The 18,947-nt window shown below is 37.7% G+C and overlaps 1 protein-coding gene across 1 annotated transcript in view; it reads right to left on the bottom strand.

The window, feature by feature from the left end:
* The window catches only part of LOC145987818 (endoribonuclease Dicer-S-like), a 111,940-nt gene that overhangs the window by 69,214 nt on the left and 23,779 nt on the right, over positions 1–18,947 (bottom strand). Inside the window, exons 6-10 of the mRNA XM_083122541.1 lie at positions 18,699–18,825; positions 17,844–18,060; positions 4,554–4,684; positions 4,101–4,344; positions 567–706 (exon numbers count right to left, since the gene is read on the bottom strand). Coding sequence (XP_082978667.1) covers positions 567–706; positions 4,101–4,344; positions 4,554–4,684; positions 17,844–18,060; positions 18,699–18,825 — 859 coding nt within the window. The remainder of the gene's footprint in view (positions 1–566; positions 707–4,100; positions 4,345–4,553; positions 4,685–17,843; positions 18,061–18,698; positions 18,826–18,947) is intronic.

Below are 18,947 nucleotides of genomic sequence, written 5' to 3'. Positions count from 1 at the left end.
TATCTCCGGGAAAAAAAATGTTGAGGTAAAAATGATACCTTGTTTTGTCAGTATACTTTGGGCTATAATCCCAATGGGAAAAAATATCTGTAATCAGTTAGAATTTTTAAAAAAAAGGGAAAGTATTTTTTTACATGAAATTTGAAATTTATCGGACCCCCATGCAGGCTTTTGACTTTCTTTCCCTGCTGCCTTCCCCTTCTCCTTCCCACCACCCCCACCCATGCTTTTGGCACCAGGAATGTCGGAAGGTCATACTTCTAAGGCCAAAAGTGTGTTTTAAGGCTGCTTGCGACACCGGTGTCACAAGCAGTCCTTAAGGGAAATACCTGCTGTGACACCTGTGTCACGGCCCATCCTTTGAGGGTTAAGAAGGAGGGGGGGATGCATCCACACTGAGGGTATCGATATCATTTTTCATTTGCCTGATGTTAGGACCAAAAAGAGCTTTAAGTGGATTTGATATGTTGGTACGATACAGTCTTTTCAATACTTGTCCAACAATGATACAAATCTCAACACAGATACAGCGATACCATGCAAGCCTAGATATAGTAAAAACTTACCTATTGATCAGAGCTATTGCAGATAACATTGTGACATGTGGTCCACTTTCACCAAATGGTGCATATGGTGGAATATTAAATTTTGCTTCTGGACTGCGATTTCCATTATTGTTTTCTAAATTATTTGGTTCAATGAGAAACTGCAATAAGATAACAATGATGATAATGAAACTAATTTAGAAAGAAAATGTACTAAAATTTTAGACCATACATACAAGGAATCATAAATGGTCTACAGGATAGATTTATATATTATTTTTTCTTCTCAATGATTTAACAATAAGTACAATTGTGTCTGGTAAAGGAAACATGCAATCAAATTACTTAAGTGAAATTTTGTATTTCCATGTTGCACAATTTAATCGGAAATAACCATTACACTGTGCAATGCAGAAATATGAAATTTCACGTTAAGTAATTCTTAAAACCGTGTTTACCACATCCATCATGAATGCAATCAAATGTTACAAAACAAAGTGTTTTTGAGCTCCAATAACTAAAGTTAAGAAAAAAGATATATTAGGGCTGGGCCAATACTGGTTCTCTTGTATTGGTATTGGCAAGTATCGATTGGAACCTATTCAACACTATTTTTCCACAGTTTGGGTATTTTGCAGTGTAATTACCCTGAAAAGTATGCAAAGTTAAAATTTTTCATTTATTTTTCACAAGTATTGTGTGACAGTTCTTACAAGCATATACTTTTGATGTAACATTTTGGAAGAACACATGCTCCCTTCATCAGACATTTATTTATTTTATTCTTTGTCTTGTACCTTTTCTGGCTTTCTAAATTGGTGACTGCTACTTCTTTCAAAGCAGCTCCCCAATTGTTGTCATGATGGTGGGTCACCATCAAAATTGAATCTGGGATCACTTGCGCCCAAGGCAAGAGCACTAACCATTTGCCTACATGGGATCCCAATCAGGGAATTTTTTCTTTAAAGGTTTGCATAACCCTTTTTGTAACTGCAAAATAATATATTATTTTTAATGGTTTTCTTTTTCTTTTCTTGCGATGTCTTGTCCTGGTTTCACAGAACTTTTTCAAGCTTACACCAAGATAAACATATACACAACCTTACATGGCTATTCATCAATATGTAACATAGTGTGATTATCTTGGTGTAAGCTTGAAAAAAGTTCCGAGAAACCTGAACGACACGTCACAGGAACAATAAAAAAAAAATGCTAAAATTAATCATATTATACACTTCTCACAAAAAGTTTGGAATACTGTTATATTAGGCAAGATATGTGATTGACACGGCAGCATATGTCGGCAAAAGCATGAGAACATCCAGCACACATCGGCAAAAGCATGAGAACGTCCAGCACACAGACAGATACCTTGTGTTGTTGCATTCCAAGATGCCACTACCTGCCTGCCTGTGATCGGTTTCTCACATTCTTGCAACCATGCCATTGACTCAATAGGTAAAGAGAGGTGTCTACAGAGCAGTGCAAGCATCAGATGACAAACAACAGTTCACAATGTTGATTTCGCAGTTTGATCGAACGAGAATAATGGCTTTGCTGCAAGGATGAAATACACAGACGGAGGTAGTGTGCCTAGTTAGGGTTACGTATGGGAGCAGTTTCCAAAACGTGGAAATGGTTCCGGGAGACGAACAGTGTGTATGACCAATGGAGGGGTGGTCGCCCAAGAGTGACAACACCATGTCAAGACCAGTATGTCCACATAATGCTGCATAGGCAACCCAAGGCAACTGCTCGTGAATTACGAAGTGACCTGGTGTAGGCATCTGGCATCCGTGTCTTGGCCGAAACAGTCCACAATCAGCTGCATAGTGTACGATTTAGGTCCTACAGGCCTGTGCGATGTGTCCCCTTACAGGCTCGCCATTGGGTGGGGTTTGCAAGAATGACATGTTATGTTTTTGATGAAACCTGGGTAACACTGCAGCGTGATACACGACAACAATTGGTTTGGCGATGAAAATAACATGGCGGGAAGTACCAGCATGTGCAAGAAGTCCATGCATTTGGCGAAAGTGGAGTCTTTGTTTTCAACGGGCATCATGTATGGATGTCGGACACCGCTTATATACCTGTATGAGGGAGGTTAACAGCCCCACGGTATGTGGATGATGTCCTTCAGCACTTTGTCCAATCATTTCGCAACTAGCATGGTGACGGATTTCTGTTGGTGGATGGTCATGCACACCCACATCATGGAGCACCGGTACTAAACGTATGGCTGATATTCACCGCATAGACTGCCCCCTATGTCAGCAGTATGACTGTACTGAACATGTGTGGAAGAAGTTGAAAACTGCCATTTGTAGTCTTCCACAGCATCCAGAAACTCTGCAGGACCTCATTCACACTGCCCAGATGGAATGGGATCTTATTCCCCAGGATGCCATCAATGCCCTCATCACAGGGATGTCTCAAAGTATCAGGGAACTGCACAATGCATGAGGAGGTCATACATGTTACTAACCATAATGAGTCTTTTTTAACTGGACACAACCATACTTGTTTTATTTCCATTGTTTGTGCCCATTTCAGTTTGTTAGTGGATGCCTGCTCCTGTTTGGCATTTCTAACACTGTACATCCACACTAGGGTCGTCTGAAAATATTTTAAATATAGTAAGGTTGCAATTTAAATACAGTATTGTTGTCAATGTTTCTTATTTTTTCAGTTTGATTCTTGCTGTTATACGGTATGGATGTGAAGGGAAAAGCAATTAAAACAACTATTTAGCTAGTGTGTTGTATTTTAGTGTTTTATTTATTCCATCACAATGCTTAAAAAATGGACCTCAAGATTGGAAAAGTTAGGGAAGGTAAGCTACTGTTCAACTGAAAAAGATGCTAACGCAAGAAAATGAATCTATGTGGGAAAAGGGAGGTAGAGAGAAACATGCACAGTATTTAGTTTTTTATGCATTCAGTTGTTTTGTTCATTATCTCTTGCTTTGTTGTGCTCATGATTTGTGTTGGTTGTTACAACAAATAAGAACTTTATGATTTTTTTTGCCTGTAACATTACTATCTGTGAAACTTCAATACTGTTTCAGCAGAAAATGATTTTCAAAGAACCAGCATCTCATATTCATTGCACTTTCAGCCATCAACCCTGTCACTGGACTTGTCCTGTTAGAGCATGTGTAGTTCTACCAATGATTGGAACTAACGCAGACATAGTAGAACACAAGGCTATCAAATAAGAATTATTTGAGGCTTTGGTGAATGCAGTTTCTATCCTTATGCATGTTGATGATATTTATGGTGTACTCTGAAAGAAAAGTTATGTTATTGTGTTCATCGGGGATTCAGATATAGTTACAAATTTCTAATTTATACCTTCATACCCAGAACGTTATAAAACCTAGTTGAGTGTATATACTCTTTGCAAAAGGTGGAATGCAAGTGTGTCGGGCTGAAACCAATTCAGCAATAACTTAAACCTGGTCAAAATCTGGGTCCACAACAAAACAAGATTTCCTGTTTGGGTAATTCGCTAACTTATACAAAAATTACAAAGTCATTAAAATACACTCACAGTTTTCAGAATGTCCTCAATTCTGTTGAAAGAATCACATTTCTCCCTGTATTCAACTTCTTCAGACTTTTTAACAAACAAGTAGAATCTCCCATCAACGTCACGTGCTCGTCCTTTTGATTGCACATATGATCTGTATGATTTGGGCACATCAAATTTCACGACTAGATTGCACTTTGGTACATCAATCCCCTCTTCAATCACATCAGAGGCAACAAGTAAATTACTAACTTGTGCATTAAATCTAAAAGCAAAATATACATTAATACTTTCCATAAGAAACAGGTAGTAAAGAGTGATTATGATTTGTGTATTTCTAAAACTATAACATTGTAAAAACAACGCACATCAGGTTAAAATAAAATAGAACAACACGACAAAGTATTATAAGATGCAAAAGAACTGAATTATTTAACCAAGCCTCTTTATTAAAATAAAGCAAACAACACATACCTTTTCAATGCTTCCTTCTGCCATTTCTTTGCTAATATTCCTTCCCTAGTATCATTGCTAGGATTATTCTGAAATCCTACTATAAAATCAGGTTCCAGAAACTTGAAATCATCCACATATTTCTTGAGATCCTGCCACGAAACACAAATAACATTAGTTATCATCAGTATATGTTTTAGGGATGAACTTATGAAATTTTTGCTCATATACATAAACTTTACCAATGCTGGTAACTGATATTCTACAAATCCAATAAAAAAATTAGAACATGTATGTTCTATTAATCAATGCATGTACGCATAGTTTTGCCTTTGAAAAATAACTCCTATTTAGACATTTGCCTCATATATAAAACCAAGGCATAAGATTTATATGTCTCTATGCTTAAAATAACAAAATGGTAGAATTTAGTACTAAACTGCATGCTATTTGCAGATTATATATCACACTGGTAAAATTATCAGTAATTTTACTGATAAACCAATATACTGATATGAATACCTATAGACTTCCAACTAGGTAGCCTGTTCAGCATTCCACTTTTAAAAAAAACTATGGTTAAAACAATTCCAATTGCAATGTACAAATGAAACTACAAAATTATTGGTAATTTTACCAATAAACCAACACATGTATATGTCACCATACTAATGGAGTACCAAGTAATGTTCCATCCCTACAATACAGCAATTTTCTACATATTCCTGCCTTTCAAGGTCTTTAGACTTACGCTTCCGTAATTTTCATGTTAATGATAAAATTTGGTGTTACTCTGACAAAATTACTAAATTTGAATTACTTTACACCTTCATAACAATTAAAACACATGCTTCCTCAACCTGCCCAAACATATTTAAAGACTTAATCTTGCTTTCCTCAACATTTTTGCATTATCATTAAACGCAAAGTTCGTATCTCTACTTATATATTACAATTTTTATAGGGAGGATAATTAGCCATGCAGCTGACTGTGCTCACAGCTCTGCATTTGGCTAATGCAACCCTGGACAACTTGTTTTATTTGTGAAAAGAGAATGCATGCAAGCATGCAACTTTACAGTATGCGAGCAAGGTTACAGTAGCGTTGTAAGAAGGGCAGAGAGGGAGGAATAGCATTACCAGAGACTTACAGAAGAAATACCTGGAAGCTGATATGAAGACAAACACCCATGCTCAAATTGGAAAAAAACAAACACTATTAAACATGTTCAACCATACTATGGTTAATGGATGGCTGTTAACACAGGCCATAATATTTAGGAGCAAAGAAAGTAATTTCCCATACTAAAATTAGAAGAAAGGTAAGGCTTTAAAATAATTCAAATCTGGAGAACAATTTTTGTATTACATATCTTCTTCTTCCTTGTTTTTACAGGGAGTCTTACAAGGCTAGAAGGTAAAGAGGAGATGCTATTCCCAATAATTCCAAGTTCACCTGTGTCTTGTAAATATATATTCACTTGGCTCTCTGGCAGGGTGGTTAGTGCAATGCACTACAAACGCAAAGGTTCCAAGTTCGTATCCTTGATAAAACATGCATTGTTATACCGGGTGTCCCAGAAGTATTTCCATGATTACAAACTTTATTATTCATATCCGCTATATGCAAGGTAGAGATGTGAAAGTGGTGCCAAAATGTTGGAAAGCTAACCAAGTTTTTTTGTTCCAGGTTTCAGTAACGTGGCTGTAGTATAGCAGTGTCAGTGCCCAGGGAACCGGAAATGTTCACAAATCACGAAAAAGATCAGTGTGTCCTCTGGTATCACGAGACCTGGTCACCAATAACAGTGCAGAGGAAGTTTCAAACAACGCATGGAAAGATGCTGCTCGATGTCGAGAGCATTAAGTTCGTGGTATGACAAGTTCAAAACCACAGAATCTGTTGCTGACTTACCGAGAAGTGGCCAACCATCAACCATAGACAATGCAAAACATCAGCCAAAAAGTTATCTTACACAAACGTTTGTTTCGTGCATACAAAGTGCAAATTGTACAGGCTTTGTTGCCTAATGATACCAGGGGGGGAACTTAGCTTTTTCCTGATTTGTGAACATTTCCGGTTTTCTGGGCACTGACACTGCTACACTACAGCCACGTTACTGAAACCTGGAATAAAAAAACTTGGTTAGCTTTCCAACATTCTGGCACCACTTTCACATCTCTACATTGCATATAGCGGATATGAATAAAGTTTGTAATCAGGGCAAGACTTCTGGGATTTTTGGGATATTTGTATATATATTATTTTATGTTGCTTTTCTGTCACATGTGGCTAACAACAATATCAAATGCTGAGCAGATGCCAGGTTAGCACTCCAGAATATTCATTGGCAAGAACCTCTCAACACCCTTACCTACAGAGGCAGCTCAGTGGATGTATCATTATGTTCACTCCATTTATTTCTCCACTTATCATTTAACCCCTTAAGTGGGTGTTTCGATTTTATAAATTGAGTTACAAGCAGGTTACCCGAGCTGTGTTTGGGGTTGCAATGTGTAACGTTAAGCGGGTTGCCCGAGCTAGGTTCGGGCAGGAAAGTTTATAACAACTTCAGATCAGGTAACGCGAATTGTTCTCGGTTATTGTTGTGTACATTATGCGGAATTCGATGCGCAGTTTGATTTTGTACTTTTCTAGTTTTGTAAATGGCAGCACGGTATTATTAACTGATCGGGAATAGCTTGCGTTTCTTTCATGTGAGAGAATAGCTGAGCAAATGCAAAGCACGGACCAAATTCGACTTCTTGATGATTCCAGTTGTGATAAAAGTTCGATTAAGTGATGAAATTAGCGTTACCGAAGGAGATACGAACTATGATATTTCATCAGAGGAGAGTGGAAGTGAAGAAGTTGAAGGTCAACAAGAAGAAGAATATGAACCTTGGACCGTTATGCCTCATTGTCAAAGATCAGATTCCTTTCACAGGTGACTCTGGTATAAAGGTAAACTTTACTAATCCTTCTGATCCATTATTTTTTTCGGATTTTTTGAAAATGATGAACTAAATGATGAAACAAATATATACATAAATTCCAAGATGAGATTGTGTTATCCAATGCTACTATTCAAAATATTGAATAATATTTGATGATATTTCTGTTTTGTCAATTTGCAAAATAATTAGTAAAAGGAATAATTATGTACATAAATTCCAACAATTCTTTCTGTTGTGTCAATTTATAAAATAATAACTCAAAGGAATAAATATATACATATATTCCAATATGTAATATGAAAACTTTGAACAATATTAAATGGAAGTTTTGTTTATTATAAAATAATAACTCAAAGGAATAAATATATACATATATTCCAATATGTAATATGAAAACTTTGAACAATATTCAATGGAAGTTTTGTTATGTCAATATGTCAAATAATAAGTTAAAAGAATAAATATATGCATATATTCCTAAATGAAAATGTATTTTCCATGGTATTATTCTAAACGTTGAACAATATTTGAAGTTTTTTCTGGTTTGTGTCCGCTAATTTCTCTGTCTCACTACATTGTCAAGGGGGGGGGGAGAGGAGAGAGAGAGAGAGAGAGAGAGAGAGAGAGAGAGAGAGAGAGAGAGAGAGTGAGGGGGAGAGAGAGTGAGAGTGGGAACTGAAACTACCGCACACATAATTTAAAGTAAACTGACTGACTACATTGTCAAGGAAGGAGAGAGAGATAGAGAGAGAAAGAGTGAGTTAGAGTGAGAGAGAGGGAGTGATACAGAGAGTGAAAGAGTTAGAGTGTGTGTGTGTAGCTCAAACCTAAATGGGAATTGAAACTACTGCACACATAATTTAAAGTAAACTGTTTCACTACATTGTCAAGGAGAGAGAGAGTGAGAGAGAGTGAGAGTGAGAGAGAGTGAGAGTGTGTGTGTAACTTAAACCTAAATGGGAATTGAAATTACTGCACACATAATTTAAAGTAAACTTTCTCACTACATTGTCAAGGAGAGAATTTAAAGTAAATTGTATGTTGAATCTTAGACCCCAGTTCAGCGAGCACCTAGTCCGCCCCTGTCATAGAGGGCACATGGCTCTGGACAACATTATAACATTACATGTCTTGTAAATTAGAGAAAAGTGAATAAACACACAAACATTCAAGCAAACTGTACAAAACGAAATGAATCTATGTATGTACTACTGTATATCCATTTAATGAAAAATAATTCCCCGCTACGGGAACATTGACTGGATCTGAAATGCACAAAAAGCCGCCAAATTCAAATGCCCGAGCACAACTCGGGCTCCCCGCTTAAGGGGTTAAAATGACTCAGCTCAGTGGATGTATCATTGTGTACAGTCTTAGAAAAAAATACCTGGGCCACGGGACGTAGAATTTCGTAACGTCTTAAAGCCTGTTGTTTATGCAACCCAAATAACAAAATATTCGCTTAAGTTTGCCTGGTGATTCTGAGTTCTCGGGAAGGATTGAGCTTTGATAGCATGAGTCACATGACTCGTGCCCCAGCCACAACAAACAGCTGGGTGCTACGATGCCTCCAGAAGAAAATTTCAGGAACTGGTTTCTTGACAAGACCTACTCGTAAAGAAATACTATTCTTTCAAGTGATATTAGAGTCATTGTCAAGAGGTTCGCTGAAATGATGGTTCTCATCACAGACCACATGCCACACGTTAATTGTTTAAGTCCAGTTCATGCACTGGACCTACAGATTAAAATGGGATCCGAACCAAATGCCTCTCTATTTGGTATTGAATTCGGAAGCCTTTCATTACATGGCGAAGACGTTACCACTACGACATCAGAGAGGCAATGGAACCCCTTGAGAAAGAGATAAGCGAAAATTGCTACGTGACAAACCATATTTGCCCGTAAATTTTAAAAATAAGACAATATTTTGTACTGACAGTTTCGAACCGTGGGAGAGGCATATATTTTTTTGTACCATCGTCCATTTCACGAGTTTATAATTCTTCCTCACCGACACGAGTACCGCGAGTGGTAGAAGAAAAGCGAAGTAAAATAACTGAAACAGAAATAAAAGGAAAAAGCGAAATAAATTTTATTCATAATATTCTGCAGTCACTTGAGTTGTATTCACGGGATGCTATCTTTAAAGAAAGCCGTGGTCTCTTCCTCGTCTTTTTCGTTTTCTTTGTGCTCTTGCTTCCCCCTGTCACGATTGGTCTAAAATTAACTAATGCGACGTTAATTAAACAATCCAAACAACGAAACAATGCACAATCAACTGCACAAAACAACATTCCAAATGTTTTCGAATCGGGAAAACAATTGAGATGCTGTAAAATGACTTAAGATGCAGTAATAAAGTGGGAATTCGGTACCGTATAGAATTAAATCGGTAGAGATGTTCGATTTGATTGGATGTTTGTTATTTAGATTTGCTATTCTTTCACTTTTGGCAAATAGCGACGATGAAGATGAGTGATGCTATGATGAAATTGATGAAGGGACACTTACCAAGGACACCCAAGCCCAAGTCGAGATTCTAACCAGGGACCCATGGCATCGTAGCGCGCTGTGCTAACCACTCCTCCATGGAGTGGACATTATAGCATATTTTGTGTGCTCAATTGGGATCAATCAATGGAATGAATAGGCATATTATATGATTAATAAATTCATATCATAATACCACGTCATATTATTCGGCACGAAGTAACATCAGAGACATTCAATCTTGCATTTTTGCCTTTCAACTAATTCTTTGAATTCAGGTTAATCACAACAATAAGATAAATTATGAAGCAAATGATAGTGAATGGGATATTATTACGAATTACCTGACAGAAACAACATTAAGCAGGCTCGGTGGTCAAGCTCATTAAGTGATTGACATTCGATATCGTCGCCAAATTTCCCGGGTTTGAGTACCGTCCTTGTCGGGGGTGTTTGACTATTTCGTCATCAATTTCATGTAATGGTCACTCGTCCTTATCGTCGCGATCATCGAACAGGGAATAAAAATTATAAAAATAAATACGATGGAAAAGTACTTATTTCATCTCTCACGAAATCTCCTACAAAACCGGAATATATAAAATACATGTATATTCATTCACATACATTTTCGATTTCTATATTTAACTAATCGAGACCGAGAACGGAAGAGCAATTTTCAATTCGACAAACCGAGAGACGGAGAAACTGTCAAGTCTCGTTTCTTCTTGGCACCTCCGTAATCGAGTTGTTCTGTTTGTCATTGGCTTTGTATTGGCAATTATTGCCAGTATTCTTCCCCTGCAGGTAAACCATAACGATGAATTATGATGAAATGAAGCAGATAAAAGGGCAAGAACAAGAAAGTCATGCCTGTTCGGGACTCCAACCCAGAACCTTATGTAACGAGATTTGAAATTCTGGAGAAGGCGTCCGTGTTTCGCTTGGTTTTCTCTTTCCTCTACTTCTCTTATATTATCATACATGTATAATAAAAATGGATCTGATACGATATGTTGCGATTCATAATTGTGCTGGTTAGATGCTACAGATGTGAACTCCAAACTGCAATATATTATTCCCTTGTGTTTCGTATGTGGTTGAACATGAAATTTTCTTACACTGTGACAATTTCTTTCTTAGTTTTGGTTTGGTGCACAGATATGCTAATCTGGACTCGACCTTCAGTTTAAAGTGGGATACTAACCACTATGTGCATCCACCGTGTATCAAACCCGGGATCCACTGATTACAAGGCGGCGACGTTATCACTACGCCATCGAGGAGGCCCCATGACAAAATGTTATTCACTCGATCTCTACCATAATTTATTTCAGCATTTACATTTTCGATTTCTTCTTCTTTTTTCCTTTTGTTAACTACTCTTATACAACTCTTTTTGCGTCTTCGAATTTCTTCTTGTTTCAGGAAAAAATAATACATGCAGGCTGTATAAAAATCCCCCGTTCAAATAGATAAAACGTTCACTCTCGAGAACTAATTTACATGTTTATCACTAACGTAACCATTAGGAAGGAAACTATTGAAATGTTAACTGATATAACTGCAGATGAAACAATACTTACAGCCACTAACGAAATATCTATTCTTGTGTAGCCTCACAGACAACAAGTATATGGTGAGTCATTCACTCTTGCTGACTACGGGCGAAGGTCACTGAACTAAAGGTTGGTGGCAAGCAAGCAGGCTTCTGCTCTACCAAAGACGAGGTCACGTGTTCCAGTTATCAATGGCGTACGAAATAAGGAGGAACACAGCTATCTGTCGTATGTTTTGGTCCCGTCATTGCACTTTATCGTCGTGGCCTTGAAGTTCCCTCAGGGCACTCCTACGTAAAGGCTTCTCAGCTAGAAGGATATCTTCCCCATTGAGTGGAGGAAAAGTGGGTGCGTATAGAGGTCCTTCAACTTTCGTATTCTTTTTCATTTCAGAACCCGTGCTGTATCGTCGACTTAATCCAATCTATCCGATGTAGGTTTTAGGTTCTGTTTCTGTTCGGTTATTTCACGTTGTCTTCCTGCTTATGTTATTCGCGACGAAGGTTCTGGATTCGATAATCTGGACAATAACGGGATTGTGTTAGTTGCTTGATTTGGTGTCTTAAGTCCACTTTATGTCCTGTTAGGCTAATCGTGAATGGACCTATAATTTAAAGGGGGATCCGAACCACTATGTTCCTCCACCGAGTATCGAACCCGGGATCCCTTAATTACAAGGCGCCCACGATCCCACTGCGCCATCGGGGATTGTGTTCGAAACGAATGAATCAAATTTGAGTGATATGATATGCAACCATTGGAAGACTATTGAAAGAAAAGCTATGGGAACCTGCCAGTTTTTCTACTGCAGACAGGAAACCATAAACATGGAAGAGAAGCTTATATTCTATGAAACCTGACGCTATGTGCTCGAATACTGGCTAAATATAATCCATAGAGGCATAGCAACGTTAAACAACCTCTTATATGATACATATAGGTTTAAAAAGGTCAAAATACAAAGATTGTGTGCGCCTCACTGATGGCGTAGTGGTAAGGCCTTGTAATCAAGGGGTCTGGGGTACGATACCAGGTGATCGCACATAGTGGTTCGGATCCCACTTTAAACTGTATGCACTTCAGATTAGTCTATCTGTGCCGGTGACTCAGTCGGTAACGCGTCTGACTACCATGCTATAGGTCCCGGGTTCGATTCCCGGCCGGTTCAAGCCCGGGAACTTTTCTAACGTTGGAAGCGGCCCCAGCGCCCACCCAGCGTCGAATGACATGGGTACCTGGGGGAAACCCTGGTGGTAAAGGCGGTCAGGAGTGTGATGCTGATCACATCACCCCCACTCACGAACGAATCAAGAAAGTGTGGGGCGGCGTGATGCTGATCACATCACCCCCACTCACGAACGAATCAAGAAAGTGTGGGGCGGCGTGATGCTGATCACATCACCCCCACTCACGAACGAATCAAGAAAGTGTGGGGCGTTACCCCCACACCCCCTATACGCCTTCATGGCGTAGCGCCAAGCACAGGTGAGAACTTTACCTTTTTTTTTTTTTGCATACAGTGGACTTACAACAAAATTTCAACTTGCGATAAAGATTATGATAAGGTATTAAAGAATTGGGTCTAACACATTTTTTTATTGTTTACCAATGACATTATTAACTAATATTCTTAATTTCAGTTTCAAGATGAAATCGGCTACGAAATAAAAGGAGTGGGTTCATATTTCTGTTACGAAATTCCACTTTTGTAGTAGACCTGTGCCACACTAAGTTGTGACAATAAACAAATCTGAGACACTTTCAAAGTATTAAATTTCTATCTACGTATTTGGGAAAAATCTTTCAATATAATACTTTTTTTGGACGCGTCAAATCATAGTATTTAATTCCTGTTTTAGCAGCTTTAAGAAACCTGATTTTTTTGGGGGGGTTACAAATGCCCTTTCTGCTCCCGTCAAGTTACGCCTATGACAAACAGGAATTCAAAGTAAAAGACTGTCCCGACTAAATCGGGAGACACGTCTGATAGATTTACAATTGGGAAAATCATAATTAAGCGTGTAGTTGAAAACAACCTATTTTCATATATTGCATGCAGCTCTACTTTTTCTGCAATGTGGATCAAAAACTGGGGACGTGGAGAAGCACAACACTCCACGTAACCAATAGTCACGTGACCCTCTTTGCTTTCCTGTCATGTTGACCTTCGCGTGGAACACATTTCTCGGTGTTAAGACAGGTAAAATCCCCCGATCATCGAAGGGTGCAATATGTGTTGCCTACCCTCCTGCATTACTTGCTCCTATTAAAGCCTTATGGGGAAGAACTTTTTTCCATGACTGTACACTCCATTTATTTCACCATTTAAAATAATCTAAGAGGTAGAAAAGCACAGTAAAAATAACAAAAATAGGAATAGCAATAAGAAATTTATTTTCTGGAGTGGATTAGATTTATTGGTTGTTATTCATTTTTGTAAGATAAATGGTTCGTTTTGAAGTCTGGGATGCTGAAATGTTATGAAGTTTAGCTGTGCAAAGTTTACACATCGGTTTCATCTCAAGTTGTTTTTGATCACCTGTCCTGTTCAAGTTGACCATGTTTCTGTCTGTCAACACCTGTTTCTTTAAGCATGCTGAGGCAGTTATTTAAAAGTGAAAGAAAGACATCCACTCTTAAGATAGGGAGAAGTAAGAAATACAGGTTTAGTCAAAGATTTCAAATTACGTGTAAAACATTTAGATGTGTAAAATAAAAAAATAATATTGCTCATAAAATTGTAAAGAATATAGTGTTTTTCAACAATTCACATACCATTCCATTATAAACAGAATTACACACAGGCACAGATAATACACACATATTGTGTATTTACTGTACATGTACCCTGGCAATGCTGGGAGAGAGATAAGAGCGAGGCAGAAAGCATTGAGGTACATTGTGCAGACAGGCAGATCACAATGCACAGTGTGCACAAGTCTCTGCACAAGTACACCAAAGATGCATACGCCTGGGCTACTGCAAGCCCAATGGTAGCCACACAACTCGTTTAGTTCGTGGACCTCTAGCATGTCCACAAAGTTGAAATACAAACATGCATATCCTATATCAACAACCACCAACACAATGTCACGCAGGCATTTACGTTAAAAGAACGTATCTTTAAGACTGACCTATATTAAAGTAGATTCTTTATGACCCTTGATGGCATTTAGCCACACACCTGACACCCTTTCAAAATAGATTTCCTGTGGTTTCTTGGAAGTACCAATACCAGTAATGCGTCCATGGAGATAAAACCAGGCCTTGTCAGCAAGTAAGAAATTTTACGAGGTGACTTCTCCAGTTGAATTTCAATTTTGATGCGGAACAAACAATAAGACATGGTTGGCCATGTGGGAGTTGGCAACCAACATTGCAATAGGTATACCAGAGTCACAAGCACACACAGCAGCACGGTGAATCCTCCCAGTATCTATTAAGACATTCCTTTTATTGTATATTGTCATTATGGTTGAGAGCTGTTAACAAAACCACTTCAAAGCACGAGCGATTCCTCCATGTAGGAAGTGAGGAACTTCCTACAGTTCATTTACACTTGCTTCCAGTTCTCTACTGTCTAGGAGTTTAATAATAATGCACATTTTAAAATTATGGGAGTAATGTATGTACAATTGACTAGGTTAGCTATTGTCAAGAGTTGACTGCTGTCGCTCGCTCCAGCCACAGCCCAAAGACAATGGACACACACGCTTTGTTGTCCCCTGAGGAACCTCGCTGGTAGCACTACAAACAGATGGGTGAGGAGTGGAAAAGGGGCAAGGGGGTTAGGTTGCTGTTTTAAAGCATCCAGCGAGGAAGCATCGAGCCTTTCCTCAATCAGTGATGGCAACCCAAGTAAAATGGAACTAAACCTGGCACAGTTTGATCTTTGTTGGCACCTAGAACCAGGTCATTCCATGCCAAATCACTCAAAAAAATGGAATTTTTGACCTCACCATTTCCGAATTTCATGAAACTCTCAGATTTAGTAGTATTTGAGGAGCAAAGAATATTTGCACAATAACAGCCAACAGTGATGCATACTTTTCATGTAGCAGGGTTGCCAACTTAGGGAAAAAGTGAAACAATTGACACACGGTGCTGAAGAAAAATATCATAACTGTTGTTGCAGGTGAGCTAGAATCTTCATGTTGGGCTCATTTTAAAGCTAAATGATAGTCCTTTTAATAAAAAATAAACTTCTTTACCTTCAATCAAATTTTTATGTCAAGGTCATATAATATGACTTTTGACCTTAAAAATTTTCAAAACTGTCTTTTTGACATTTTTGAAACTAATACATATGGTGCATTAAGATGTTGTCTATAAGTGACAGAAATAACATCTTAAGATGGCATTGGAAACAGAAGCTATGATAGTTACTGTCCACTGGTGCACTGTTGTTGCACTGAAGGTATCCAAGAAGCAAGTTCAGACATGCTCAGTCACTTTTATTCTCAGTGCAGCTACAGTCTTTTAAGCAGTGAGAGGTGTCCTGTGCCAGTGTGCTTATTAACATTTCGTCTTGTAAGTGTGTGTGTGTGTGGATCTGTTTGCAGTAGATTACAATGGATAAGAACTATTATATACCAACACAGTGCTGTAACCCCTTTGAAATTGAAGGACATACCAGTAGCAGAAAACAATTAAGAAATGTTCTCCCACGGATGGTAGAAAAGCTGCCACACCTGCAGATTGGATACATATGTGATGCTTGTAGAAAACAATTTCCAATCAGAACCAGCAACAGATTGAGTGGTGAAGACACGATGGTTAAGAGAACAAAGAGAAAGTGATAATGGTAGTGATGAAATGGAGAAGTTCAATAGGGATCTCTCTCTCTCTCTTCAGGCATTAAATGAAAGCTTACAAAGTGTTGGAGAATCACCCATCAAACAGAAAAAAATGAAATCAACAGGTTATAGCAAAAGCAAAATAAAGAAGATTACAGAAGCAGTACAAAACAAAATATTCCAAATACCAGCAGCAGAAGAACAGGTTGCAGAGAACAAAAGTACTGATGGAAAAATATTGGAGCAGTTGAAAGAAAAGTTTGAAAAATTACAGAAAGAAGTGCTAAAGTGCAAATCTTGACTATACTACCTAATGATGGGATTATTGGACGAATTAAGAATGAATTCCCAAGTGCAACAAATCACGATACGAACTTCAAAAAAGCTAGTGAGGGAATGTGGATTAATGTCATCACCAAATAGTAAACCTGGGAGAAGTTTGAATCCAGGAATACCTGTGACACCAAAAGAACTTGTTATGAAAAGGTTTTCTACAGACATAAAAAGTGAAAAACACCACACCCTTTGGATGAAGTTCATGGTTTTGTGACGTGTGTTCGTCATGCATGATGGTTGGAATGTGTTGTCGATGTTTGTGAAAGTTCTTATGAGGTGGTTATCAGTTTTCTTCATCCACATGGTCCTTCTCCATCATATGTATATCCCTAACATCCAGACATAAGAAGAATGCCCATCCATGACTAGTGTAGATCCAAAAACTGAAACTGGATGGACATATAAGACCCAGCTTCAGACACTAAGACCTCAGAAGAGAAGATGAGGAATAGGAAATGCCACTAATCTGCACTATACGTAATGTTATTATTATTGTGTACGTTTATAAAATTTAACAATGTGCATCGTTCCCAGTGTTTGTATCTCAGTCAATGCACAGTAACACTTTTCGTTAAGTTTATAAATTTCAGTAGCTCCTGTTCCCAATGACACCCCAAGATGATATTCTGTCACTTATAGACAACATCTTAATGCTTCATAAGTATTAGTTTCAAAAATTTCAAAAGGACAGTTTTGAAAATTTTTAAGGTCAAAGGTCACATGATATGACCTTGACATAAAAATTTGATAGAAGGTAAAGAAGTTTATTTTTTATTAAAAGGACTATCCTTTAGTTTTAAAATGAGCCTAAGTTTTAAAATGAGCCTAACATGAAGATTCTAGCTTACCTGCAATAACAGTTATGATTTTTTTTCTTCGGCACCATGTGTCCAATTTTTCACTTTTTCCCTAAGTTGGCAACCCTGCTACAGCTGGGGACAAAATCAAAAATATCCTCAATGCTATTTTCAAACGTTTTTATAGGTTCACATGAAAATATTTCATAATTCAAGTGGGGCAATGGCCCCTTGCCCTACCTTGTGCATGGGCCTTCACGTCTACCATAACTTCTTCCTACACCCTAAAAGAGCCATGAGTCGGCACTGCTTCAAAGTTATATCAGTTCAGCCCTACTACCAATAACTAATAATAAAATTATAGTTCTTTACCTTCAGCATATTGTACAAAATTTTTGCTGTGAATCTTCTGTCAACAAAAATAATGCCACACATTTTTTTGTCCTGAGGGGCATCACCTAATGCACTAGCAGAGCTTTCTGGCTTGAATTCTCTCAGAAGGTTGTATAGTGCTATTGCCTTTAGAGAGCTAAATGTATACATCTTCTCACTTGAAGAATAGCTTTTCATTACATCATCTATCAATTTCCTGTTGAAAAATATATACAAAACAATTTATTCATTTGCACTAAAATAGTGAACTTTAGGAATTTCAAGAAATAAAGATAAAAAAACACTTGACAAAATAAAAATGCAAATATTGAAAAAACTACTGTGATCAGAGTAGTACAGAGAGCTAAACTTTTAAAAGTTCAACTACATATGCTTCTTGGCAAATAAAATAAAACGAACAAATTAAAAATCTTGTTATGCAAAACTCCCCATGTAATCTCTTATTTCTGGATTTTTCCATGCAGTATTTCTAAAGTTTAACAATATTGTATTTGTTATTGTAGTTCCTAGTTCCATAAACTATACCAACACCGTCCCCTGTGTGTTCTAAAACAATGTTGGCATGAGCTTTCTTGTTTTATGAATTTCCTGAATGGCTCACTTCCAAGCAGTTGACTACTTTTTTTGAGGTGAAAAGGTACAGAAACTCATCTCACAATACAACCAGAGGACTATGTCAAGATGAAACCTATCACAAGATTTTTCCTTTTCTTTTCTTTTGCACCCTACTGGATAATGATGTCTGGATAGCTCTCGTATAACACAATTAAACTGCAACCATTTATCAAAGGTCATAAAAAAAATATATATATACCAAAAAAATATATATATAACCTGATTTGAAGAAATGTTGTTGTCACAACTGACATAACGCCTGCAATTAAAGGATGGTCACACTTCTGTTTGAGTCGCTCAATCTGTATAATGTGTGCTAATGCTGCTTTATCGGCACCATACAAACCTGCAAAATAACACTACATAAGTTTGTGATTCCACAGGATGGACTAAATTTTTTTTATGAATACCAACATAAAATATACAAGTGCAAATAACTACTGGTGTCCAAAAGGTCCTGCACCATAT

The sequence above is a fragment of the Lepisma saccharinum genome, chromosome 5 (assembly GCF_977018435.1).
Source record: "Lepisma saccharinum chromosome 5, izLepSacc3.1, whole genome shotgun sequence".
NCBI lineage: Eukaryota > Metazoa > Arthropoda > Insecta > Zygentoma > Lepismatidae > Lepisma > Lepisma saccharinum.
The sequence above is the reverse complement of the archived record's forward strand: the minus strand, read 5'-3'. Positions and strand labels throughout refer to the sequence as shown.